The 26,190-nt window shown below is 44.4% G+C and overlaps 1 protein-coding gene across 2 annotated transcripts; it reads right to left on the bottom strand.

Moving 5' to 3' along the window:
- Positions 1-4,252: 4,252 nt before the first annotated feature.
- Positions 4,253-25,216, bottom strand: LOC123401103 (apoptosis inhibitor 5-like protein API5). 2 transcript variants are annotated; one of them, XM_045094826.1, is made up of 16 exons: positions 25,034-25,216; positions 24,789-24,953; positions 23,736-23,832; positions 23,591-23,656; positions 21,969-22,048; positions 21,824-21,898; positions 21,591-21,740; positions 19,702-19,767; positions 19,544-19,609; positions 8,987-9,097; positions 8,755-8,841; positions 8,570-8,676; positions 7,668-7,782; positions 5,624-5,689; positions 4,811-4,905; positions 4,253-4,725 (listed from the first exon to the last, which is right to left on the bottom strand). In XM_045094826.1, the coding sequence occupies exons 1-16, from the start codon at positions 25,118-25,120 to the stop codon at positions 4,536-4,538; spliced, it is 1,623 nt and encodes a 540-aa protein (XP_044950761.1). In that variant the 5' UTR covers positions 25,121-25,216; the 3' UTR covers positions 4,253-4,535. The 2 variants fall into 2 exon arrangements, with proteins under 2 accessions (XP_044950761.1, XP_044950760.1); XM_045094825.1 differs by having other exon boundaries at positions 23,736-23,844.
- Positions 25,217-26,190: the final 974 nt, after the last annotated feature.

Consider the following 26,190-nt stretch of genomic DNA (forward strand, 5'->3'; position numbering starts at 1 on the left):
TGAACGCATGAAGAAACTCCATGCAGATGGATCGTTTGGACTCACTTGATTTTGAATCACTTGAGACATGCAAATCATGGGCAAGATGACTGAAAGCCTCGTTTTCCAGTGAGATGGAAGAAGAGAGTAACTTGTTGGAATTAATACATTTTGATGTATACAGTCCAATGAGTGCTGAGGCACGCAGTGGATATCGTTATGTTCTTACTTCACACATGATTTGAGTAGATATTGGTATATTTACTTGATGAAACACAAGTCTGAATTATTGAAAGGTACAAGTAATTTCAAAATAAAGTTGAAGATCGTCATGACAAGAGGATAAAATTTTGTACGATATGATCATGGAGATGAATATCTGAGTTGCAAGTTTGGTAAATGCATCTTCATAGGACACCCAAAACAGTTGGGTATACCTCCTATCTTAGATCCAAAAGCAAAGTGTTTGTTTCGGGAAACGGGTCCTTTCTCGAGAAATTGTTTCTCTCGAAAGAATTGATTGGGAGAATGATGAAAACTTGATGAGGTTATTGAACCGTCACTTCAACCAATGAGTAGCAGGGCGCACTAAATTGTTCCGGTGGCTCCTACACCACTTGAAGTGGAAGTTGATGATGTTGATCATAAAGCCTCGGATCAAGTTACTACAAACCTTGTAGGTCGACAAGGTCACACACTGCTCCAGAGTGGTACGGTAACTCTGTCTTGAAGGTCGTGTTGTTGGACAACAATGAACCTACGAGCTATGAAGAAATGATGGTGGGCCCGGATTCCGACTAATGGCTGGAGGCCATAAAATCCGAGAGAGGATCCATATATGAAAATAAAGTGTGGACTTTGGAAGAACTACTTGATGTTTCTAAGACTGTTAAGTACAGATGGATCTTTATAAGGAAGACAGACGATGATAGTGAAAGTCACCATTTAGAAAGCTCGACTTGTTGCAAATAAGTTTTCGACAAGTTCAAGGAGTTGACTGCGATGAGACTTTCTCACTCGTAGTGATGCTAAACGTTTGTTGGAATTATGTTAGCAGTTGCTGCATTATTTATGAAATCTTGAAGACAGGATGTCAAAACATTGTTTCCTCGACGGTTTCCTTAAGGAAAGGTTGTATGCGATCCTAAGAATACTAACAAGTATGCAAGCTCCAGCGATCCTTCTATGGACTGGTGCGAGCATCTCGAAGTTGGAATATACGCTTTTATGAGTTGGTCAAAGTTTTTGGGTTTATACAAGGTTTGTGAGGAACATTCGCGGGAGAAAAATATAGTAAAAGCTACTTACGTGTATATTACACGAGACAAGTCGGAATCAAACCATTGAACTAAGGGAGAACAAACGTGATGACACAAAATATTATACCCTTCTTCTAGAGATATATTATACACACAAAATTGATTATTTGAAAAGAAATTCTAGAAAAAAACACTACTTCTAGAAAAACTTCGAAAATAGAAAAATTAGGTGAAAAAAGGGAAAAAGTTTGTCAATTTTGAAAAAAGTTCATCAAGTTTAAAGAAAGTTCATCGAATTTGAAAAAAAACATGAGAATTCAAGAAAAGTTCATTGGTTTGAAAAAGTTCATCAAAATCCAGAAAAAGTTCATGAATTTTTATAAAATCATCAATTTGAAAAAAGTTCACCGAATTTCAAACAAAAATTAGTGATTTGAAGAAAATGTTCACGTATTTACGAACAAATCATGGAACATAGAAGAAGAAAAAAAGAAAAAACAGAAAATCGAAAAAAAGGAAAAGGAAAAATAGGAAAAAGAGAAAAGGAAAAAAAGGAAAAGGGGAAAAGGGAGGTAAAGAAAAAGGAATTAAAAAGGAGAAAAGGTTAAAAGGTTGTCATATCCACGAGGGAGGTCATTTTGTTCGATTCCCAAACATTTTGGTTTTTCCCAAACTAAGACAATAAACGTTAGATGGGCCGGCCCAATGCACGGAGATGCACGCGCCGGTTTGCAAAATTGTTGGTCGCGTGTGGGACCTCCTGTAGGTGCTGCACGCACCCGGTTTCCCTCCTCGCGCCTACGGTGCCTCGTGTTGGGCTGGCCCATCAAACAGCTCTGGCGCCCGTGCAGACCTTGAAAAAGTTCATTGATTTTCGAGAAATAAAGTACACTGATTTTGCAAAAACAGATTCTTCAAATGTGAAAAATGTTGACAGATTTTAAAAATAATAAGAGTCAAATTTGAAAAATGTTTATCACATTTGAGAAAAGTGCATTGATTTTTATAAAAAGTTCAGTGATTTTCAAAAACGTTCACCAAATTTGAAAAAAAAATCTGTTTTCAAAAAAAGTTCATCAAATTAGAAAATAGTTCGTCAAAATTTAAAGAAGTTCATCGAATTTTAAAAAAGTTAATCCAAATTTTAAAAAATCATTGAATTAAAAAAGAGTTCATTAATTCTGGAAAGAAAACATCAAATTTGAAAATGTTTATCCAAATTTAAAAAAAGTTCATCAAACTTTAAAGAACAATCATTGAATTTGAAAAAACAGTTCATCAAATTTTCAAAAACGTTCGTTCGGTATGAAAAGATTTCATCAATTTTGACAAAAGTTCGGCGAATGTGAAAAAAATCATCAATTTGAAGAAAAAGTTCACGAACTATAAAAATAATCATCGAGCAAGGAAAAAAAGGAAAATCTAGAATGAAAAAAGAGAAACAAAAAACGAAAAACAAAAGCAAAAAACTATAACCAAAGAAGGAAATAAGAAAAGAGCAAAAGAAAATTTGGCATCAGTGCAGTGCCGCGGTGGTTACTACGTGTTAACATGAGAGTTCGATTCCCCGCGGCGCTTATCCTGTTTTTTTCTTCAAAACAGAAAGCTGAGATGGACCGGCCCAGCACGGGGCGCTGCACACGCGTTAGCAGAATTGCACCGCGTATAGTACGGGACCTCCTACTAGACGCATTTTGCGTCCAATAGCGATGGCTTCGCATAGGAGGGACGAAGCGACTCGGCCGTCGTTGCTAGCAAAGCGAATGGGCCGGCCAGTTAAGTGGCCCGTGTTTTTTTCGCAATTTTTATTTATTTTCTTATTTTTGTTTTTTTTCTCTTCTTTCTTATTTTCTTTTTTGTTTCTCTTTCTCTTTTTCCTAAAAGGTTACATTTGTTTTTTGAATTTATGAAACTTAAGCAGCCTTTTTATTTACGAATAAATTTTATAAATGGAAATCTTTTTGACTTCTTGCATAATTTATAAGAACACAAATAAATTTGAAAACAGGAGCATTTTAAAAATTTAGAACAATTATTTTTAGAAAAGAACATTTTTTGAAATTTGTAAATATTTTTGAAATCGGGAATATTTTTTCAACTTATGTACACTTTTTGAAACACAAACAGTTTTTTAAAAGGAAAAAATAGAAAATGAAGAACATTTTTCAAATGCCGAAACATTTTTTCAAATTTCAAAACATTTTTTCAAATTCCGAAACATGTTTTCAAATCCGGAATATTTTCAAATTTCGGAAAATTGTTTTGAAAAATCCAAAACATGTTTGTAAAAATTCGAGAACATTTTTTCTAATTCCGGAACATTTTTTCAAATTTCGAAACATTTTTCCAAAATTGCAGAACAATTTTTCAAATTTCAAAACATTATTTCCAATTCCGAAATATTTTTTCAAGTTCCAGAACATTTTTTGAAATTCCGGAACATTTCTTCAAATTCTGAAACATTTTTTAAAAATCCAGAACATTTTTGAAACAAAAAAGAAAAAAGAAAACAAAAAAAGGAAAAAAACCAGTTCAGGTAATCTTCTATAAAGTCTCAAAATCGGGAAAAGAACGGCTGGAAAAGTTAGAAGGTTCGCAAAACCCACAACGCACGGCAAATAGGGTTTTTCCTAGAGTACCTCCTCGTAAACTCCCTCCTTGCAATGAATTTAGGTTGTTAATTTTTTACAATATGTATGCAATGCAGTGCGGCTGCTGACGGAGATATAGTGCCCTATTTTATGCTGTTGGAGATGAACATTTTTTCCCAAAATATCACCTTTTGGCACGATAAAATTTACTCTGGGAAATTCTCTATGTTAGAATAGGGCTGCTTCAGAAAATGCTCTGCGACAGAATTATTGCGTAGTTCATCAATCCACAACATCAAACTAGTGGAAATCAAAAGAAATGCAGTGGGGACCATGCACATGCAAAGACAGAGGGCTACTGGGACGGTAATTGCGTTCAGCTTTGGAGCCCCGTTGATGCAAGAGCTATAATCAGCCGGGTGATTTGAAAAAAAAATCCTCAATAAATATACTCAAACAGCAGATTCTATGACTAAAATGTACCGTTTGGACAACCAAACAACAACAATCCGCAAACCAAGAGAGCTAGGATGTGCAGACGATTAGGATCTTTTGTATGAGCTTTTGTTCCCTTGTACACCCAACAGTCACGCAACTTGCTGGTACGGAAAAGCTAACCCAGATAAACGGACTCTTGCTATTACCCTCGAATGGAAGGAGAAAAATGATCCCTTTCTCCCTTGGGATGTCGATTTCTCGGAAGATCTCAGTGGTAGCCCCAACCTCTTCCTCGGCCTCCTCTGCCTCGCCCTCTTCCACTGCCTCTACCACCACCACCACCACGGGGTAACCCCTCAAAAGCTCTGTTCACGAGCTGATTGTGCATTCCTCCATCTCCTCGCCCCTTCTTGTTTAAAGGGGCATTCCCATTACTAACAGGTTGGGTCCTCTTCCCTCTGAAACATCAGCAAACTAGAATTGACTAAAAGGAAAAGCAAATTAATCTGAATAAAATTCAACATTTGATAGTGGACATCTAACCCTGCTGTTGCAGCTGCTGGTTTCTTTGGTTGTTCCATCCATGATAGAGTAACTTTCTTATCACCAATGAATAACGGAGATTTCCCATGCAATGGCTAAAATAAAGAAACAAATCGTCTCCTTTAAATTTAAATGTGAGCAAATAATAGATCATACTAGTTCCTTCTGAAGCACACAAACAAAGAATCAACAGTACACAAGAGCAATATGCTCGGTGACTTCATAGCAAATTTTACGAAGCTAGTTACAGTTGTGCAATTGCTTTTTAGGCCTCGAACGCCAAGCAAGAAATTCCAAAATGGCTTTATATTTTGAAGCTCGAATAAGCTAATGTGCCATCTTAAGCATATATAGGCTCTGGCGCATGGATAAAGGATTTTATGTCTAAGGGGCTTAGAAAAATAATACAATGTCGTTGTTGTTTGGCTATGGTTTCTTTAATCTTCAGGGAAAATTATGTATTCTGTACCAAACTATAAGACGTTTTTGTAGGCTAGTTTAGCCTACAAAGATGTCTTGTATTTTCATAAGGAGGTAATACTATTTATTACCCACCCTCAGATTTTAGAATTGCATCGTTACATTTAGTACTACATTACTAAGTCAACAGAGTGAGTAAAAACTTGCTCAATATAAACAGGATTGCAGCAAATTGATGTTATTGGGTCAGCCAGACCGGTGCACATAACAGCAGCAAATGCCATGTCAGTGCAAACAGAGTTAGTGATGCAGGATAACGAAGAACTAGTTACAAAGAATAAATGTTAGCCTGCAATCCTGCAAAAATCTTCGTAAGTGAAACAAAGAAATCACCTGCGACATTGCCAATATATTATTATAGGACCGCATTGTCATCGTCGATTTTTGCTGATCCAATTTCTGCAAAAGATCACATCGCTATCATTGGCACTTTAGCAGGAACTGTAGACGACACATGCGATAAATCTGTGTGCTGAAAATATTTAGGACAAATTGTGCAGATTATAACAGTACAAGGTTCCTGCAGAAATATTAGGACGCCGTAATAATGGTCGTATAACATGGCACAAACGGCAGGGTCTACGCCAAGGCAACTCCATGTCGCCGCAGCTCTTCGTGCTCGCCGTGGACACCCTGGGAAGACTCATCAAGCCCGCGCTCGAGCTGGGTATTATGGCCCAGTTACATCCCAGAAGGACTATCCCCGCGGTGTCTCTGTACACGGATGACGTGGTGCTTTTCTGCCATTGCAAGACCAGCGACATCATGGCTGTCAAAGAGATCCTGGCGCTCTTCAGCCACGCCTCCGGCCTACGCGTTAACTACGCCAAGAGCTCTGCCTCACTGCTGCATTGCGACCTGAACGAGGCGACTGAAGCACTCACGCACTTGGGCTGCCACATCGTGGAGTTGCCGATCACGTACCTTGGTATCCCCCTCACGATCAGGCGCCCTACTGCAGCCCAGCTGCAGCCACTCGTTGATGGGATCGCCCGCCTAGAAGGCTGACTTGATGACAAAGCCTGGGCGCCTGGCTCTGGTGAAATCTGTCCTAGGTGCCATCCCTGTCCATCAACTCCTCGCCTTCGCGTCGCCGAAGAAGACCCTTAAGCAAATCGAGAATATCCAGCATGGCTTCCTTTGGGCTGAGCGCGCAACCGCCAACGGTGGCCACTGCCATGTCAACTTGGCCTCGTGTCTGCCGCCCTACCTCCATCGGCAGCCTTGGGGTCCAAGACCTCGAGCGCACTGGCCTAGCGTTGCGGCTCCGATGGCTCTGGTACTCGCGCACCAACCACGACCGGGCTTGGCACGGCCTAGACCTGCAATTCTCGCTCGAGGAAAAAGCGCTCTTCTTCGCCTCCACCATGATGATCATTGGGAGCGGCTCCTCAGCGCTCTTTTGGGAGGACCGCTGGATCAATGGGCATCTCTGAGATCGCCCTGAGCTTTACAGCTGCATTCCCAAGCGTCGACGCAAGCTCCGGACCGTCGCCGAAGGTCTACAGGGACACAGCTGGGCAGGCGACATCCAAGGGATAGTGGGCATCAACGAGATCGGCCAATACATTCAGGTCTGGCAGGCTATCGAACATTTCCCCCTCTCAGATGCTCCTGACCAGATGGTGTGGAAATGGACGACATCCGGTACCTACACGGCCCGCTCCTGCTACCTCGCCACATTTCAAGGCTCCACTACCTGCTACGCCTGGAAGCTCATTTGGAAGAGTCGGGCACCGCCGCGGGTAAAATTCTTCCATTGGTTAGCTAACTTGGATAGGTGTTGGACCGTTGATCGCCTCGCTAGGCGGGGCCTCCAGCACCAGGTACGATGCCCATTATGTGACCAAGCTCCCGAGACGATGCGCCACCTACTCTTGGAATGCCCCTTCGCCAAGCAGACTTGGCATGAGATCCTTGCGTGGCTCAGGATGACCACCGCAGGACCAAGCGACGAAGGCTCGCTCATGGATTGGTGGCTGCACACGCCAAGCAAAGCACACCTACAACGACGCGGAAAGGCCTTGCCTCCATCGCCCTCCTAACGCCGTGGATGATTTGGAAGATGCGCAACGAGTGCACATTCGACGGTGCCCAACCCCTCGTACATGTCCTGGTCTCTAAGATCAAGGACGAAGCCAAACAATGGGCACGCGCTGGTGCTCATGGCCTCAGAGTCATCTTGCCTACCACCTGGGATGTACATTAGATTCACATTCATGTCCCTTCCTGAACTTGCTCTCCTAGGAGGGTTGTAACCAAACTCTATCTGTTCAATGCAACGAAACGCAAAATCTCTTGCGTTTTCTCAAAAAAAAAATGGCACCAACTAGAGAACATTCCAATGGAACTAGTAAACCCAAGCATCTAAACTCACGATTTTAGTTTTCTCTTCTTCTGTCTTTGCTGAAGATATTGCTTTGTTGAAATCTGCCATTCCCTGGGTTAGTCTCTTCGAGGCTGCTCGAACCGTGTCTTCCGTTCCAGTTAGCCTGTGCATTTGTAGCAATCAGAAACACGCTAACATGACAGAAATCATGCTAGAGGAACAAATTTGTGCAAGATAACAATTGAACACATAAGCGAGGTGACAAAGCCAACTATGAAAGTAGACAGAACATTTATTCTACGATGCTAAAAGATTCTAATGTTTGGGTCTCAAAAGCTTAATGGGGAATCTGGGCATCATCATGTGACTGATCCACACGAAAAGAAACTATATACTTCTATATATACCATATGAAAATATATTTCATGATGAATCTAATGGTATTGATCTGGTATTGTAAATGTCGATACAAAAAATCTATATACTTGGTCAAAGTTTACAAATTTTGACTTGACCAAATTTTATATGCACTATTTGGCAAGAAGGGAGTGCTTAATAGTGGACATCTCTTAAAGGAAATCAAAATCAGCTAAAGTGTTCTACGTACTAGACTTTATTTGGGCTTGCTTAAATTAGACTACAACAGAACCACAATGTAACTTCCAACTTGAAGGCTTCTACTCATGGGGCATATTTATAAGAGTTTAACTCAGTTTATAGTAAAGAAGTGATCCGCAAATGAAACAATGCCAAACAATTTAATCAAGCTGAGTTTAGGACATAAGAATGACATGTGAGGAGATGTTGAGACATGGAAATGAAGCATGTGAATATGATGGTAACTTACTAGTAGACTTCTTGCTTGAGAACAGATTTTTAAAGAATGCAGACACAAATAAAATAAATCATCAACATCAGTTGATTATTGTGCCATATATATAGCAAGGTACCTCTCGATAAAATCTTTGTAATGTTCTGAGAAATCCTCTCCAAGTCTATCTGATGGCTGTCCAGTAACGATCTTGTAACCACAGAGACTGTTTGTAGTGTTTGGTGTCTACATTACACATTAGGTCAGCACAAGGTCATGAAGAAACTGACATGATTCATAGTAGAAACATTTCATTTATCTAACCTTATGGGCCAAATGGTGAAAAGTGTATAGCAAGCACTCGACATAACTGTGATTAATATCATCTACCTTCTTCCCAGGCATATACTTCTGCAAAACAACAATTGAGATCAACATAGAAATTTTAAACATGTATTCACTGTAAATGAGAAACTCATCAATATCTTTGAGCATACAAAATAAACCTTGCAGATTGGGCTTTAGAAACATTAGTGTAAATAAGAAACGTATAAACCTTGAGCAATTGAACAACGGATGGAAGCAGCTGGCGTGAATCTTGTGCTGCAGCATATGGTGAGCTAGCAGCAACTGTCTTGAGTAAATCCAGTTTCTTCTCCTCGGGAATCTAAAAATGGTAAAAACAAACACTTGATGCTGAAACACGCAGGAGCAGAGATAGTTTTGAAAGGAAAAACACTCCAGATGATGCAGGATACTGAAGGACATCATAACAAAGCAACGACAAAAAATCATAACTAGAAGCTTGAACAGCACTGTAAAATTCGCCTTGTGAGTTTCGCACGGCCCTTCTTAAGAGATTAAGAGCATCTCCAGCCGCGCCCCCAACAGGCTCCCCAGACCCCATTTTTATCACCGGCTCTAAAAAAATGTCCCAATCGCGCCCCCAGGACCTCATTTTCCGCCGGTTTGGGCCGAAATTGGCGTCGGCGGACCCAGGCCAAACCCAGCGCGCCGGAGGAAAGAAATTTGGCACGAAAACAAACCACACCAAATTCCTCCCGCGTGGACCCGCCGAATCAGCAAGACTGGGCATCGCCTTCGTCCTCCTCATCGCCTTGGCTCCGGTGCCGGTTCAATGCGCCAGATTCCAAGGTCTGGCGACGCAGTGATGGCAAGCCACCGTGCGTCCCGCCCTTTCCTGCCATGCGTGCACACCGCTCCCGCCCCTTCCCCACTATAAAAGCCACCGCTCGCCGCACACTCGCCCCTCCATCCTCTTCTCCCATCTCTCTCGCCTCCACCGTCGGAAAACTTCCATGAGTCCATGGCGAAGCGATTCCCCGGTAACGGAGCGGCTGCCAACGGCTTCGGCCGCCAGTCGTTGTACGAGTGGGGGCGCACGCCCTCTACAAGGCCAACTACCCACCCGCGCCGCCAGACATGCGAGTGTCGGGCGCCTGGAGGCTGAGCGCTGGAGGCATCCCCATGCCGCCTCCGCCATCCGGCACAACTCCGACGGCTGCCATCAATGGTGCGGCGTCCCCGGGCGCACGCTCCACGTCGTCCTCAAGCACATCGAGGGCGGCAACGAGCCGCCGCTGGAGTACCCGGCGCCATCGTTCTTGCGCCGGAGCGGGAGCTCGTGGCTGCGGAGCCAAATGGCAGGATCCTCCTCCTCGTCCTCCGACACAACGACGTCGCTCGACATTGTGAAGGCCGAGCCCCAGGAGACGTCGGAGCGCCGTCGCAGCCGTGGCGGCAACCTCGTTATTATCGAGGGTCGGCGCCAACCTTCACCTCCACACAGCCACCCCCGTCCGCAGCGACGATCCAGGGCAGGGCTGCAGCAAGGACGGTGACGTGCAGAACAGCGACGGCGACAACGACGGCGACTACACCGCCTTCTACCAGTTCCTCGGCATGGACTAGGCTAGCGATGGCAGGACGGCGACGGTGGCGTAGTTTTTTACGTTTTTATGTACTTCTTTAAGTCTGTACAAATTTGAATGAAATCGCCTAAATTTCGTCCAAAATCGAGTCAGTTTCTTCGAATTTGGTCCAAATTTAATTTGAAAAACGCGTCTGGGGGGCGACCTTGGGGGTCAGCTGGGAACCCGAGCACCCCAGCCGATTTTAGCGTCCGTTCGCCCCCACCAACCGGTGCTATTTCAGGACCTTGGGGTCCAAACGGATGGAGATGCTCTAAGCAATGATGAGTAAGGGTCCTTTTGGTTGAGCTTTTCCAACCAACTTCAGCAACTTCAGCAGTTAAAAAGCTGGAAGCCAATCAAGCGATGTTTCCCCACGGCAAAATCTGCAAACACAGCAACTTCTCATAAGTGTATTTTCTACAGCTGCTCAGACCCAGCTTTCAACGTGCTGAGGCCAATCAACTGGCGAATATTTTAGCCACCTACCGCCGGTAATTTCAATACCATTTCAGTTCTAAATTAGGGCTGCTCCCCTAGCTCCGAGCCATGAGCATCCCCTCGAGCTGCACCTCCATGGCTCCATCCGGCGTGCGCCGCCACCCAAAGCACAGATGTGCCTCCTCATCATTCCACGGCAAGGTAGCTCCCCTCCCTCTTCCTTTTTTTCTCCTCATTTTTTGGTAATGAGTACATCGTTGTCGTGGGTATAAGTCTGGCAGTAGATGTGTAGGGTACGAAATGATGGGCAGAGCCTTAGCTACGGCGAGGTTGTATGAGTTCAGGCCCCTCTACGGTGGAGGTAAAAGCCCTACGTCTCAGTGCTCTTGGAGCTTGTTATCGAGTGGAATATAGATTACAGTGAATTGCTAACCCCAGCACCAGTGAGGAAGGGCGGCTTATATAGAGTGCGTTGCCCTTCACAACGGTTCGGTGTACAGGGGTGGAGTAGTGGCGAATAAATGCCTACGTTACAGGTAACGTATGTCTTAAATGCTAATAAAGATACATGGAAACGTATGACCGTTACCCTCCAAGGGGTTACGATGCACAGAGTGGAATCCAATCGGTAAGTTTGATACACTCCGAATGCTCATCTCCGACTGGATGATGGAGGATTCGCCACCGACTGGATGATGGAGGTGCTCGAGGCAGACATCACTCAGGACTGGTCTCCAAGTGGATCCGAGTTTTGCCAACTCATCAGCTGCTTGGTTTTTCAGTCGCGGAACATGGTGGAGTTCTAGACCTTCAAACTTTTTCTCGAGCTTCCTCACTGCATTGCAGTATGTGGTCATGGTGGGGTTCCTGACGTCCCACTCCTTCATCACTTGATTAACCACCAAATCCGAATCGCCATAGACCATCAGGCGACGGACGCCGAGTGCGATGGCCATGCGCAGTCCATAAAGGAGAGCTTCATACTCTGCCTCGTTGTTGGAGGAATTAAAGTGTATCTGCAACACATACTTGAGTTTGTCACCCTTTGGCGATATGATCACAACGCCAGCGCCGGAGCCATTCAACATCTTGGACCCATCGAAGAACATTGTCCAATGAGCCGAGTAGATGTGGGTCGGTTGCTGTTGTTCTACCCATTCTGCTATGAAGTCAGCCAGAGCTTGAGACTTTATAGCTTTCTTGGCCTCGAACTTGATGTCGCAGTATAACATCTCCATTGCCCACTTCGCCACTCGACCCGATGCGTCCCGATTGTGGAGGATTTTCGACAACGGAGCATCAGAAACGACAAACACCGAGTGGTCTTGCAAATAATGAGCCACCTTCTTCGCAGTCATGTAAATCCCGTAGATAAGTTTTTGATAGTGGGGATACCTCTGCTTGGAAGGAGTCAGGACTTCGAAGACATAATACACTGGCCGTTGAACCTTGTATGCTTTGCCTTCTTCTTCCCGTTCGACTGTGAGAACAGTGCTGACGACTTGATTTGTAGCCATGATGTACAGAAGAAGGGGCTCTTTACTGAGCGGAGCAGTAAGAACCGGCTGGGTGGAAAGTAAGACTTTGAGGTCGTCGAATGCGACTTGGGCTTCGTCTGTCCACTCGAAAGTATCTGATTTCTTCATGAGTCGGTACAGAGGAAGCGCCTTCTCGCCGAGTCGACTGATAAACCTGCTCAAAGCCGCTAGGCAACCTGTGAGCCTTTGAACATCGTGTATTCTGACCGGCCGCTCCATTCGGACGATGGTCCCGATCTTTTCGGGGTTGACATCGATCCCTCGTTCGGAAACGAAGAAACCGAGTAACTTTCCGCTGAGAACACCGAATGAACACTTGGCTGGGTTGAGCTTGATATCGTACCTACGAAGGTTGGCAAATGTTTCTGCCAAGTCAGTCAGCAGGTCGAAACCTTTGCGTGACTTGACTACGATATCATCCATATACGCCTCCACATTCCGACCGATCTTGTCGAGGAGGCATTTTTGGATCATGCGCATAAAGGTTGCTCCTGCATTCTTCAAACCAAATGGCATAGTGATGTAGCAGAAGCACCCGAATGGGGTGATGAAGGCTGTTTTTAATTCATCGGGGCCATACAGACGGATCTGATGATAGACCGAGTAGGCATCAAGAAATGACAAACGCTCGCAACCCGCAGTCGAATCGACAATTTGATCGATGCGGGGGAGCGGAAAATGGTCTTTCGGGCAGACCTTATTGAGATGCTTGAAGTCGATGCACATTTGGAGCGACTTGTCCTTCTTGGGCACCATGACAACATTGGCGAGCCACTCGGAGTGGTGTACCTCGCGAATGAAGTTGGCTGCCAAAAGCTTGGCCACCTCTTCTCCGATTGCCTTCCTCTTGTGCGCGGCGGACCGACGCAGGCGTTCTCAGACAGGCTGAGCGGCGGGATCCACATGCAGTCGGTGCTCAGCCAACTCCCTGGGTACAGCTGGCATGTCGGCGGGCTTCCATGCGAAGATGTCCCAGTTCTCACGGAGGAATTGGATGAGCTCGGCTTCCTATTTAGGATCGAGGGTGGTGGAGATGTTCGTCGGGGCAGTGGTGTCGTCCGTCGAGTGGATGCTGACCTTCGTTTCTCCCACCGACTGGAATGCGGACTCCGAAGTTGGCTTCCTCGAACGCATCAAGTCAGCGGGGTCGACTGTTTTCTTGTACTCCTCGGCCCGCTGTCGATTGCCTGTGATAGTGATCACACCTTTCGGGCCTGGCATCTTCAGATTCAGGTACACGTAACATGGACGGGCCATGAAACGCGCATACGCCGGGCGGCCCAGAATTGCGTGGTACGCACTCTGGAAGTCCACCACCTCGAACGTCAGTTTTTCCTTGCGGAAGTTCTTGTCGGAGCCGAAGACGACGTCCAACGCGATCTGGCCGAGTGACTTGGCATTTCGTCCAGGGACGACTCCATGGAACTGCATGCTGCTCTCGCTGAGTTTGGACATCGGAATGCCCATCCCCTTGAGAGTGTCGGCGTACATGATGTTCAAGCCACTGCCGCCGTCCATGAGGACTTTGCGCAGTCGGACTCTTTCCACCACCGGGTCGACGACCAGAGCCTGCCTCCCTGGGGTGGGTACGTGTGCTGGATGATCCGACTGGTCAAACGTGATCGCAGTCTGAGACCATTTGAGGAACGTGGGGTTGGTCGGCGTGGCCATGTTCACTTCCCTGTTCACCAGCTTCAGTCGACTCTTGCTCTCAACGTCAGCAAAAATCATCAGTGTTGCATGGACTTGGGGGAACGGATCCTCCTTGTCCTCCTCATCCTGTTCATTGCCCTTTTCACTCGGTTGCCCTTCGCCGAACCCCTGGATCAGGAGGCGTAATTGCCGAGTGGTATGCTTCGGATATATGGCGTTGCCCTCTTCATCCATCTTCGTGTGAATCGGACATGGCTGGTCCAGGATGGGATTTCCGAACTGCTTCTTCTTGGAGGTGAACTGAGCTTTCCCCTTGCCCTTAAACTTGGCATTGGTAACGGCTGCGGCCTCTGCCTGCGGAGTGGACAGAGCTTTCTGCTTCTGCTTCCGAGTGTTGTTCCCATCTCCATCGGCAACTGCTTTGTGCTTGCCGCTACGAATGCAGTCCTCTTCTTCGCCATTTGCATAGCGTGCCGCTATCTCCATCATCTTACTCATGGAGATGTCGCCTGTTCGACCGAACTTCAGGTACAAATCTTTGTACCGCACGCCTGCCTTGAAGGCGCAGACTGCTTGGTGCTCTGTGACGTTCTCCACCGTGTGGTAGAGGGTCGACCAACGCTGAATGAAATCGCGCAGGGGCTCATTTTGCTTCTGGACACAGTGCTGGAGCTCCACGAGGCCAGCAGGGCGTTTGCACGACCCTTCGAAGGTCCTGATGAAGACTCGGGCCAGATCTACCCAGCTGTAGATGCTTGAGGGAGCCAACTGGTTCAGCCACGCTCATGCCGTGCCGTCGAGCATCAGAGGGAGGTGTTTCATGGCGACGTGGTCGTCCCCTCCTCCGATCTGGACTGCAACTCGGTAGTCGTCCAACCACGTTTCTGGCTTGGATTCTCCTGTAAACTTGCTGATCCTCGTCGCCAATCGAAAGTTAGGAGGGATGTCAGCCGAACGGATGGCTCGACTGAAACACTCGGGACCAGAGACGATGGTACTGCTTCCACTCGGACGGTCCATATCATGACCATCGCGGTGGGCTCGGCCCCTGTCGACCCTCCTCTGAGCGATATGCCCTCTTGCGTCGGGCCTTGGATCATAAGTGTCACCGACTGAACGCCGATCATCAGGATGTCGGGGCCCGTAGGGCCCACCCCGCGGAGGGGTGCGTGAACGACGACGATCTTCGGGATTTATGGAACGGCTGACTCCCCTGTGTCGCTGATGAGAACCGGGGCTGTGAATTGACCGATGCGTGTTCGCATGAACAGAGCTATTGTGAATCCTGTTGTGCGACTGGGAGACCGCCGAATTTTGCTGCTGCGCCGTGTGCAGCAGGGCGCGGATTTGCTCGATCCCCCTGCCAGCCTCTGAATCAGTCGGCTGGAGGGAATCAGCTATCTTGTCGGCGGCAGCCAGGTTGAGGACGGGTGTGCGGAACACCTCCACGTTGCTCCGCCGAGTGTGCCGACTGGCAGAACGACGGGGCTGACGGCGAGCGCCGGATGTTTCGCCGACCTCGTGCTCGTTCCGGCCATGTGCACTTCAGCTGCAGGCCCGCGACCCAAGTACTCGGAAAAAACTCAGTCGGAACTGAGTCCGAGCGCTGGGACGGCGGTGCAACCACAACCGACTCTAGGACCGCCACTTGTGAGGACGCGTTCTGACACGCATGGGCGTGTTGCACCCAACATTGGAGCCGCGGACGGCAGACCGCTTGTTGCCGCGCGCGACGGCGGCATAGGTCGACACCGGAACCGACTGCTGGAGAAGAAGAATACCGCGGGCGTCGGCACGAAAGTGCGTAGCCCCGCGACTGGGAAGCGCCTCGACGTCGAGAGGGGCATCCCGAAGCCATGCCGAATCGTCGACGATGAAGGAGAGAGCGCCGAAGAGGATCTCGTGACCCATGCTCAAATCTCTACCGGATGACATGACGAAAAGATGTAGTCGCAAACTCGTCGGAAGTCGCTTAGACGCCTGCCCCAAGGTGGGCGCCAACTGTCGTGGGTATAAGTCTGACAGTAGATGTGTAGGGTACGAAAGGATGGACATAGCCTTAGCTACGGCGAGGTTGTATGAGTTCAGGCCCCTCTACGGTGGAGGTAAAAGCCCTACGTCTAAGTGCTCTTGGAGCTTGTTGTCGAGTGGAATATAGATTACAGTGAATTGCTAACCCCTGCACCAGTGGGGAAGGGCGGCTTATATAGAGTGCGCTGCCCTTCACAACGGTTCGGTGTACAGGGGTGGAGTAGTGGCGAATAAATGCCTACGTTACAGGTAACGTATGTCTTAAATGCTAATAAAGGTACATGAAAACGTATGACCGTTACCCTCCAGGGGGTTATGATGCACAGAGTGGAATCCAGTCGATAAGTTTGATACGCTCCGAATGCTCATCTCCGACTGGATGATGGAGGATTCGTCACCGATTGGATGATGGGAAGTCCTTAATTCAGTCGAAACTGACTAAGGGCCTTATCCCTTATGAAAGGTAGTCCTTGGGTAGGACTCATAGGGCAGGCCTATGACCCTACCCTAGGACTATAACCCCATCAATCGCTGAGCTAGTTGATTGGATATTGTGAGCATATATCATTGAGTGCATGTTTATGATCACATGTGAATGGAGTTTGCTTGCTAGTTTTTCCCCTGTAATCTGTTACGTGTTACAGATGCCAGGGAAGTGGGCAGCGAGAGGGTGGCCCTGAGGGCACTCTAATTTCTGTTTCCCGGTCATTCTACTGACAAAAATAGCAGATTATAGTCATTTAGTGTAAGTACCCCCCTCCGTCCGGAAACATTTGTCATAGAAATGGGATGTATCTAGATGTATTTTAATTCTAGATACATCCATTTTATCAATTTGTGTGAGAAGTAATTTCGGACGGAGGGAGTAGATTACAGTCAACAAGAACTAGGTGGATGTTTATAATTTTGGAACTTGGAAATGTTTGTTTACTGGTTGAACAATGGGGTTGGTATAATATTCCGAGCATATGTGTGTCAAAAGATGGACATCGTCATCTGGCAGATGTGTGTAATGTTTCAGAATAGTTTAACGCAATGGCTCATTTCTTATTGTGCTGATGTAATGTAACAATGTGACCCAGCAAAAATATTTTGGTATGTTTTTCTCTCGAAAACATAGATTTCTTAAGAAAAACACGAGTTAAAACATGCATTTGTTGGAGAAAATTTCAACATAATATCTCCATGTCTTTTTATAATAATATACGGCATCGCTCTCTATTTATATTTTTTTATAATTTGCAACATTACAAATAGATGCTCAAATAAATCATTTGTAGTGTCAACCAGTGTACAAATTGTTGCCTTACAGTCTATTAAAGCATATAAAACAATCTTTCAAGACTCACAGGCATTACAGACAATTCCTTCTAAATCTACAGTTTCACAACTGTTTCAACCAAACTTTCAGCTTTCCCACAGTTCTCAACTCACAGCAGCTTTCTCACGGCTAATTGTAGACTTTTCAGAATCCACAGCTCAACCAAACACACCCTAAGCAGATAAGAAACAAACCAATCCAACTGAATGTCCAAAAGCTTCCGCTGTACAAAGGGTGGAACTTCTAGGCAATAGAAGGAGAAACCAAGACCTAGATTTGGCTCCATCACCAAGGGACACATGCATCACATATATTAACCTCATTCTTTACGCATTTCTACTTTGTTCCCGCACGGATGGTATACTACTTCATACTTCTACCATGTGCGCCTATAAGTTTGAGCCAAACATCATGCATGCCATGGAGTAGGTCATGCACAAGAGAGCGTCCCCACTATCTGTGAGAGAAGCCAGGAAGCGGAGACGAAAGCGCAAGAGGCAAGACAAAGAAAGACTTGAACAGCAGTATAACCGGTCCAACCTAGCAGGCATAACCGGTTCGAACCTGAGAGCTGAGAACTCCTGGAAGAAGTCCCGACACAACTCCTGGTGTAATCGGCATGCGCCCGAGCCTCCCAGGAAGAAGTCCTGGTGTAACCGGTGCCCGATTATACCGGCTACTAACCCCAGTTACACCGGCCTCCTGACGACTGTGCCGCCGACTGCCTCCACGCAAGGTTTTCGGGTCGGTCAGGGGTAGCGACTCGGAAAGAATTGAGCCTGTAGTTGCGACTAGTCACGACTCGCTTTTCGAGTCGACACTAAGTTGAGTTAACCTTCTTGTTGCGACTCATCGACTAGTCGAGCGACTCGAAATCCATGCCTCCACAACCCCGCGCCTTGCCCAGCAACAGGTTATACAGACCAGAAAGACCCCACCAACCCATGTATATTTCTCTTTCCTCACTCACCCCTTCGTGGGTGGACCTATATATACCCCTCCCCTGCTTAGAACTAGGGCTGGCATAGTAGGACTAGTCATAGAGCCTTTGCTCATGAACCTCCCCATGTGAGATTCCTCCTACATGGAAATGACTTCCCTGGTGGAGATCAAGGCCTCCTCTTGAGGGGAAGATTCTTCCCTGGTGGAGATCAAAGCCTCCTCTTGAGGGGAAGATTCTTCATTCAAGACCTCCTTGTCGTAGGACTTGGGAAAGAACTGCACATCTTATTCTTGCTTCTCCCTTGGACTTGTAAGAAACCACGTGAACTGGTGTGGGTCTGCGGTTACACGAGGGTGTTCCCTTGGCATCACTAGTTATCCATGTGTTTTCCCTTAATTTTCTTGTGATTCCTCGAGTTCTTCCTCAAATCTACCTCCAATTCGTGAAGATCGGGCCACCCAACAGCTTGCCCCGTATCAACAACCCTTTGGTGGGGATGGGTGTTAGTTACACTAAGCTATGGTCATTTCGTGCAGTTTTCTAGAAATGCATATTCCAAACAAAACCAAAAATATAACAAACAAAAGGTAACAAAAGACAGGTACTCCCTCCGATCCATATTACTTGTCTTAGATTTGTCTAGATATATCTAGACAAATCTAAGACAAGTAATATGGATCGGAGGGAGCATCAATCTCAATTAAAATAATCATGAACTGTTGAGCTTAATCAGCGCAGGAAGTACACTATACTGCAAGATGTCACAAAATGAACAAGAAAACGTGACTATCAAGATGATACGCTAATAATGGGACACAAATGTTGCTGCAGCCATGGAGGCATTCGGTCGTCACTAATTTACTACTCCCTCCATACCAAAATAAGTGTCTCAAGTTTAGTATCACTCTGTAAACTAATATAAGAGTGTTTAGATAACTAAAATAGTGATCTAAACGCTCTTATATTAGTTTACAGAGGGAGTAGAATTTTGTACTAAAGTTAGTACAAAGTTAAGACACATTTTGGGACGGAGGGAGTATATACCAACAAAAAAAGTATAGCACACATGTGCCCTAGTAAGAACAAAGTGTTCTTTTGCTTCTTCCGTACAAAGTTGAGACACTTATTCTGGGACGGAGAGAATACATACCAATGAAAAAAGTATAGCACACATGTGCCCTACTAAGAACAAAGTGTTCGTTTGCTTCTTCCTATACAAAGCAGAGGATGCAAGATACAAGATGAAGCAATTTACCTTATCAAAAAGTGGAACAATTTGCTTAGCAAAATAGTTGAGAAACTTGCTGCTTGATGCACCTCTCTGAAGAGAGCAAAGAAGACCAATATATGATTCAATGCTCAACAATAATACCATAAATGACTTAATTATTGTTCTACTAAAATGAGCCATACCGTGAAGATAGGCAGAGCCATATAGATGCATGAGGTCCACCTCTCTATATGATCAATATCAGAAACCTGAAGGAGAAGTAATCCTAAGCAAAATCCACAACCTCGAAACAAAGGTACTTTAGAAATGAACTTCAAACTTAAGAACTTGCAACTACTAACAACAACAAAGGATAAACAGGAAACTAATGATAAGTAGCAACATATGGAAAGGCCACGATTGTGCAACATCAATATGCACCCTTGTTAATGATCCCTAACCCAGAAAATGAGATGCACAAAGGCAAGAATTGCTACACCAAGGATACTTTTGTTGAAGTATATGTGGATTGCCAAACCTTGTCGGTCAGTTCAGACTTTTAGTTCTTGTATATCTTGTATGAAACTTAATGTGGTATCAGTGTCAAGAGGTCTTGCGTCTTGGTTCAAGTCTCTGTTTTTGCAATTTAAATAGAAAAGATTGTGTGCCCTCTTTCTGTCCATACTTAGGCCTTATCAAGCCGCCCGTGAGAGAGGGGTGTTGAAGGATATGTGGATTGCCCAGCCTTCTCCATCAGTTCAGACTTTCGGTTCTCCTAACTGGTTCTCCATCAGGTGTTCCATGCTCTATGTGAGTCACATGACACATGCTGGGAGCTCAGCCTCAAGGATATTAAGATATGATGTATTTGCACACTGACTGCTAGATTTAAGACACAAAACAATGATACACTCTGTTGTATGCAACTAGAACAGTCTTTAGATACTATTATTATTTGAAGGATTGCATTCCTTAGATTTCTGAATTATTTCAGTTTAGTGCAATGTTGGCTTCCAAAACTTGTTATATGAAAAACTACCAGCTTTGGCCATAATGAGGTTTTGTGAATTAATTGACACGATGTCGCACGTTCACGGTTACTAGTATCAATTTATGTGCAAACGGGTATCAAATGAAATGTCTGGAATAGAATTGTTTTCATCTTCAGGACAGTAGTGATCTCGGCTTGGGAATTCGGTAGGCCCACACTCATCTTGAGCTATAAATTAGCAGAGCTTGGGCCTATTATGCAATTTGGAAGTAAGTCAAGCCATTATACAAAAAGTCACGCAAAAAAAGTGGTGTTTTAATTCATGTTCTCAAATATAACCACCTCGCATCAAAGGAAACAATAACTTTATTATGTCTGAAGATATTTTTGCACCACCTCAAAATTGCAAAACAAATCACCTAGCACTTACAACTTACAACAGTTACATGCCCACAAGTCTTTGCCAACTTATTTTTAGTAAACACACTTTTAGGAGGCTAGCATTACGCCATTACCAGCAAAGTCTAGAAGTCAGGCTATTTTACCAACCGATACAACACCATTACTATATTAACCGAATGGCCATGTTCGAACACCTACCTTTTGTGTCCTTTCATCCCCTCATCCACTGCCCTAAAGCACAGAGTCTTATAACTATCATAACATCTACCTACGTGTGACCAGCCAATGCTACAGATGTTCCGCTAAATGGATAAAATTGGCATGCACGTTATACTTTTTTTTATGAATGTGCCCGGAACACAACTTCGCTCCATGATTACCGAAAAATATCACCTTCTGGCACCAAGGTATAATTATGTTCGCTAACTCTAATTAGTGATACCAATTATTTGTGTAGGCTGCTGACCAACCCAGAGTAATTGTGCCTTTAGTTATTTATCTAGCCTAGCTCTAAGGTTCACATCATCAAATTACAAGAAGTTTGACATACAAACAAAATACGGCATTAAATAAAGGCTGGATCCAAGCCAAGCCAACTCCCAAAATCTCCTTTTGTAAATGACTGCATCAGAATTTTCTGGTATTTTAATATGCACACATATAAATTTTATTCCTAGAATGTTGAAATAGCATACTTACATCAAACTGCGCATCAAGATCAGCTTGTGCTTGAATGATTTCAATTAATTCTTGAAAGGATTCTCGAGGAGCAGTATCCCCGAATATGCTCAAACTCCGCAGGAAATCCATGAATAATTTAAATTCCAGCCCAGTAACATCTTGTACACTCTAAATCATACAATTTTTGTTAGAAGTGTGTCAACAAAATTACGGGAATTGAATAAACAAAAAAATGTACCACTAGTACATACTTTCTTTATCAAATCAGTTATATATCTTTCCATTTCTGCTTGAGGCTTTAGTAGCTCTGCTTTAACAGGAAAAACCTGAAAATTTTAACTCTATCAATACTCAGAAAATAAGGTTGATGGCCTAGAGTATGTGCAATCTATGTACCTTGTCTCGGAGGAAACAAATAATCTTTTCACGGATCTCCGATCCTGACTCCACGTGCTTAAATAAAGGCTGCAAAGAATCTACACCAAAGACAGTAAAAGCAACTGTAAGATCTTGATGAAGTTAAAAGCATATGTGGTCAAAAATGAACAAAAAATTGTGGTCAAAAGACAATAGTAGCCCTTATAGTAGACCAGGGCAACCTTGTTAGTAACTACAGTCCAAAGAATAATGGCAGAAAAATCTCAGACACTAGTTCAACGATCATTCTGGAACATTACTTCTATAGCTTTACTCCCAGTATCATCCAAAGGTTGAGTCAAAAAATTCCTGATTACTCTTAACAGAATTACTGATAGGAACATATGGGCTGTGGCTGGTTTCACCAAAGAAAAGAGGAACCTGTGTCTTCTTGTTATTTTATGTATATGAGAAATGTGGAATAGTTGAGTGTTTAGTGTTTACTAGCTTCATGCTTTTCCAAATAGATGCTAAGCAGAATCCTGATTAGCAACAAGTCAATAAAAATGAAGGTGAAGAACCAAAAGAGGTAGATGGTGTAACGAGTAATACAAAAAGGACACTTGCAGCCCATCAAAGTGAACACTACCAGCAAAAATGATATTACAAGCTTCTATAACAAAGAAATCACAAGTTGGTGTTACTCATCATCAAAATAATAGAACTCACAGGTTGAATTAAGACAAAATATCAGCACAGCACGCTATTAAAAGTTCAACATTTGCTGAACAGAACTGACAATTACAATAAGAATCAAGAAGGATGTGCAATATTGTGTGGCTAAAAGTATTTCTAACAGGAAAATACATACCAAGTGCTATTCAGATAATATGTCAACTGCACCACGCAGAGTTTTCTAATACATAAAGAACACTTACTGACGTGTAAAAATGCATATGCAGCTAACTTATAGAGTTAGATGGTGTGCCATATAGGATAAACTAACAGGAGAGCAAAGATTAAAATTGCTCCCCTGATTATGCCATTTATTAAGTATTGCGCCAAATTTAACTGCTACACACAACAGAAGAATAGAAGTGACCAAGCAGCATAGGAAATGGTGGGCCCACCACTAATCCTTATGCATATGGACCTGCCTTGAATTTAAACCCCTTAATCTAGAACACCTTCAAGTATGAAAGTGGATTCTGCCCAGCGTCCTACCCATATATCTCTTGCGATATACAAGGAAAGGTCAAGAAAGTGCAGAAGTTCATATGCACATAAATAAATAGAGCAGTAGAGCACCACTCATTAAACATAATACTGTAGGGTCCATTTTTCTAGTTTCTAGAGTTTGTGTGAAGGTCCAGTAAATTGCCAATTGGGTTAATCTGGTAAAATAAACATCATCAATAGTTCAAAAGCAAGAAATTCAATATATAAGGTTGTTATATCAAGGCTTGGCATTAATTTACACAACTTCTTTTAGTTTTAGGATTAGGACAATGATAAAATCAATTTTCCACTCTGAAAGTCTGCATCCCTGAAGAAAATAATGGCAGAAATTTTCAGAACAGGCCCGGTAATCAAACAACAGGATGCATATCAAAGTATTCCGAAAGCCGTAAACAAGCAACATATGAGGATAGGAATCTTACTTTTAACATCTTGTCGTATAAGAGACATGAGTGCTTTATGAACAGCATCACGCTCCACATTTTCCTCTGAAATGCAAGAAAGAACTTGAGAAGCATAGCCACATTTGACATTCGAGCTGAGAAAAGATAGGAAAAAAGCTAATACCACTTGTAAGGAGCTGACCAAGAATATCTGCAATTTTTGAGATGAATTCTGCATCTTTGGCAAGAAGCGGAAATCCACGAATAGCTTGTATTCTGATCTGTAAGTACATCTAATGATGAGAGTTATTCTTGTGGATAACATACAACCTTATGGTGAATAAATTCATGTTGTTCTAAAGTGAAAATAATAACAGCAGCCTGTTGACAAATGAAAACCATTCAGAGGTAAAAGGATAAAAGCATTTTGTATCTTTCACACATTTATCAGAAAATTGTGAAACAATAGCTATCCAAAAACTATTATAGCTTGGATTAATATGGCGTGAAGTTAATAAGGTGCAACCATCAACAAATAACTGGTATAGGCGAACAGAGACATCACAGACCACATTGACATTGTATACCTACATTTATAATGAAAATAGTTATTGTACGATCACTCCACTGAAAAATAATTAGACATCAGCATTGGTAGAAAATATTCACTGTGCCATGTGACGATGTACATCTAATGCTCACTCACATTTCCCTAGGTACAGACTTTTTTTAAGGTGCAGGTATTGTTTTGATGATTTGATGCTATTAGCAAGACGATAATCGAAGCAATGTTTGTTTACTCAGAGCCTTCTACTTAATAAAGCATTGACAGATCAGCTCTGCTGGTTAAGGATCAATGGAAGGCTAGGGGAGGGGGCGTAAGGTTCTAAAAAAATCTCAACGGGTGATTGTCTTCGACACAAAGAATTTACTTTCAAATGGCACTCTCGGTACATGCCTCCTAGGAGCAGAGCTAGGAATATCAGCAACAGAAAAGCATGGAGCAGGCAGAAGGGGAGGGAAATTTTGTAGGAACTAATACTGGTCACAACCAAAGTTAAACCACAGACAAGCTTCCAACATAAATTTCTAGTTTCCAGCGAGTCCAATCTGAATCCTAGACCAACTTAACGGAAAAAGGAAATGCTTGTGTTCACCGTCCTTCAACCTATGCGTCCACCAATGCCGAGCTACTATTAACATCAACTACGAATAGAATGACAGAGAGAACACAAACCGCGAGCTCTTCCATCTCAACGAGGTCGAACATTGCTTCCATGGCGAAGGTACCGAGGGCTGGGAAGCTCCGGAAGTAACGGGGGATGAGCTGCGCCGCCAGCTGCTTCGCTTTAACGTTTTGCCCCTTCACCGACGCTATAATCGCCTCGTAGTCTGCCGCGTGCTGCAAGACCAAAAACCCATAAGAACCCTAGACCGAAGGAGCCCTAGGGAATGGATCGGTTGCAAAGGAGAGAAGCACACCTGGGACTTGTCTTTGGCTGAGGAAAGTCGGTCGCCGAGCTCGTAGAGCCGCTCGACCTCGGCAGCGTCGGCGTTGGCGGTTGCCATGGAAAAGGGCGGAGGCGGGGAGTGGTGGATTTGGGTGTTAGGGTTCCGGTTACGAAGGGGTTAGAGGAAGAGAAAAAAGGACTGGCGGTAGCGAAGGGGATAAAGAGGCCTTCCAGCCCTATGTAACAGCATCTCTGCTAGAACCCTCATATCCTTAAATGTAAAACCAGTTTTAAGGGTTGAGAATTGCCCAATTTTGACACTTTTAAGGGTTGAAAAACAGGGGCAAAGAGTAGAACCCTCAAACCCAACCCTTATAACGGCCCAACCCTTAAAACTGTCATTTGGCATTGCATAATTTTCACTAGAAAAACATAATAAACCTCCAAACAAACACGGAAATAAAGATCATTGATGCATGGTTTAATAGTTTTTACATCACACAATCATCATCTTCCCCCTCTACTCGGCACCATCACCAAAAAATTACACTTGGCGCCATTTCCTAGACCACTTCCACGTCCATCAAGCACCTCCATTGTCGCCGGTGGTGGAGTCTTCCACACCGCCATCGCCACCACAACTCATCGGAGTGTCACCTCGAAGAGTAGAGGACGCACCACGGAATATCCTCTTCCTCTCCGCGATGTTCTCCTTGTAGTCCTTCCACCGTTGCAATTGTTCTTGATCCATGTCCTTCTTGGACATCATCATGTGCTCCTTCTCTTCCACCATGAGTTATTTCCATACCTTTGCCTCTTTCACCTTGATCATCCTCTCCTCCAAGTCGGCCTTGCGCTTTGCTTCTTCACGCTTTGCTTCCACTTGTGCAAGCTTGACCTCTTTCTTCTTCTCGGTGATAAGAAGCTTCGTCTCCAATGTCTTCGTTGTCAATTCCTCTCTTGCCTTCATCATTTGCTCCATCTTCTCCCTTAGGCTTGACGCCTCTCCTTCCATCTTCACCCTTACCTTGCCCTTCTTGGTTCCCTCGGGCTTGCCCAAGTTCCTCTCCCCTCCTCATCTTCACTATCATCCATCCTAAGCATTGCCGACTTCTTGGGTGCGGTCTCTTGATCCCTCAACTTCCACTTGTCAAAGGTTTGAAGAATTGCCCAAGCATGTTTAAATGG

This window comes from Hordeum vulgare, chromosome 6H (genome assembly GCF_904849725.1).
Source record: "Hordeum vulgare subsp. vulgare chromosome 6H, MorexV3_pseudomolecules_assembly, whole genome shotgun sequence".
Taxonomy (NCBI): domain Eukaryota; kingdom Viridiplantae; phylum Streptophyta; class Magnoliopsida; order Poales; family Poaceae; genus Hordeum; species Hordeum vulgare.

Excerpts from the sequence above, each read along its gene's own strand:
- LOC123401103 (XM_045094825.1), bottom strand. The coding sequence starts at position 25,120 with ATGGCAACCGCCAACGCCGACGCTGCCGAGGTCGAGCGGCTCTACGAG. Across the intron at positions 22,049-23,590 it reads TATACGACAAGATGTTAAAA|ATTCTTTGCAGCCTTTATTT; the intron begins GTAAGATTCCTA and ends TCTTTGGTGTAG. Across the intron at positions 4,906-5,623 it reads ATATATTGGCAATGTCGCAG|CCATTGCATGGGAAATCTCC; the intron begins GTGATTTCTTTG and ends TCTTTATTTTAG.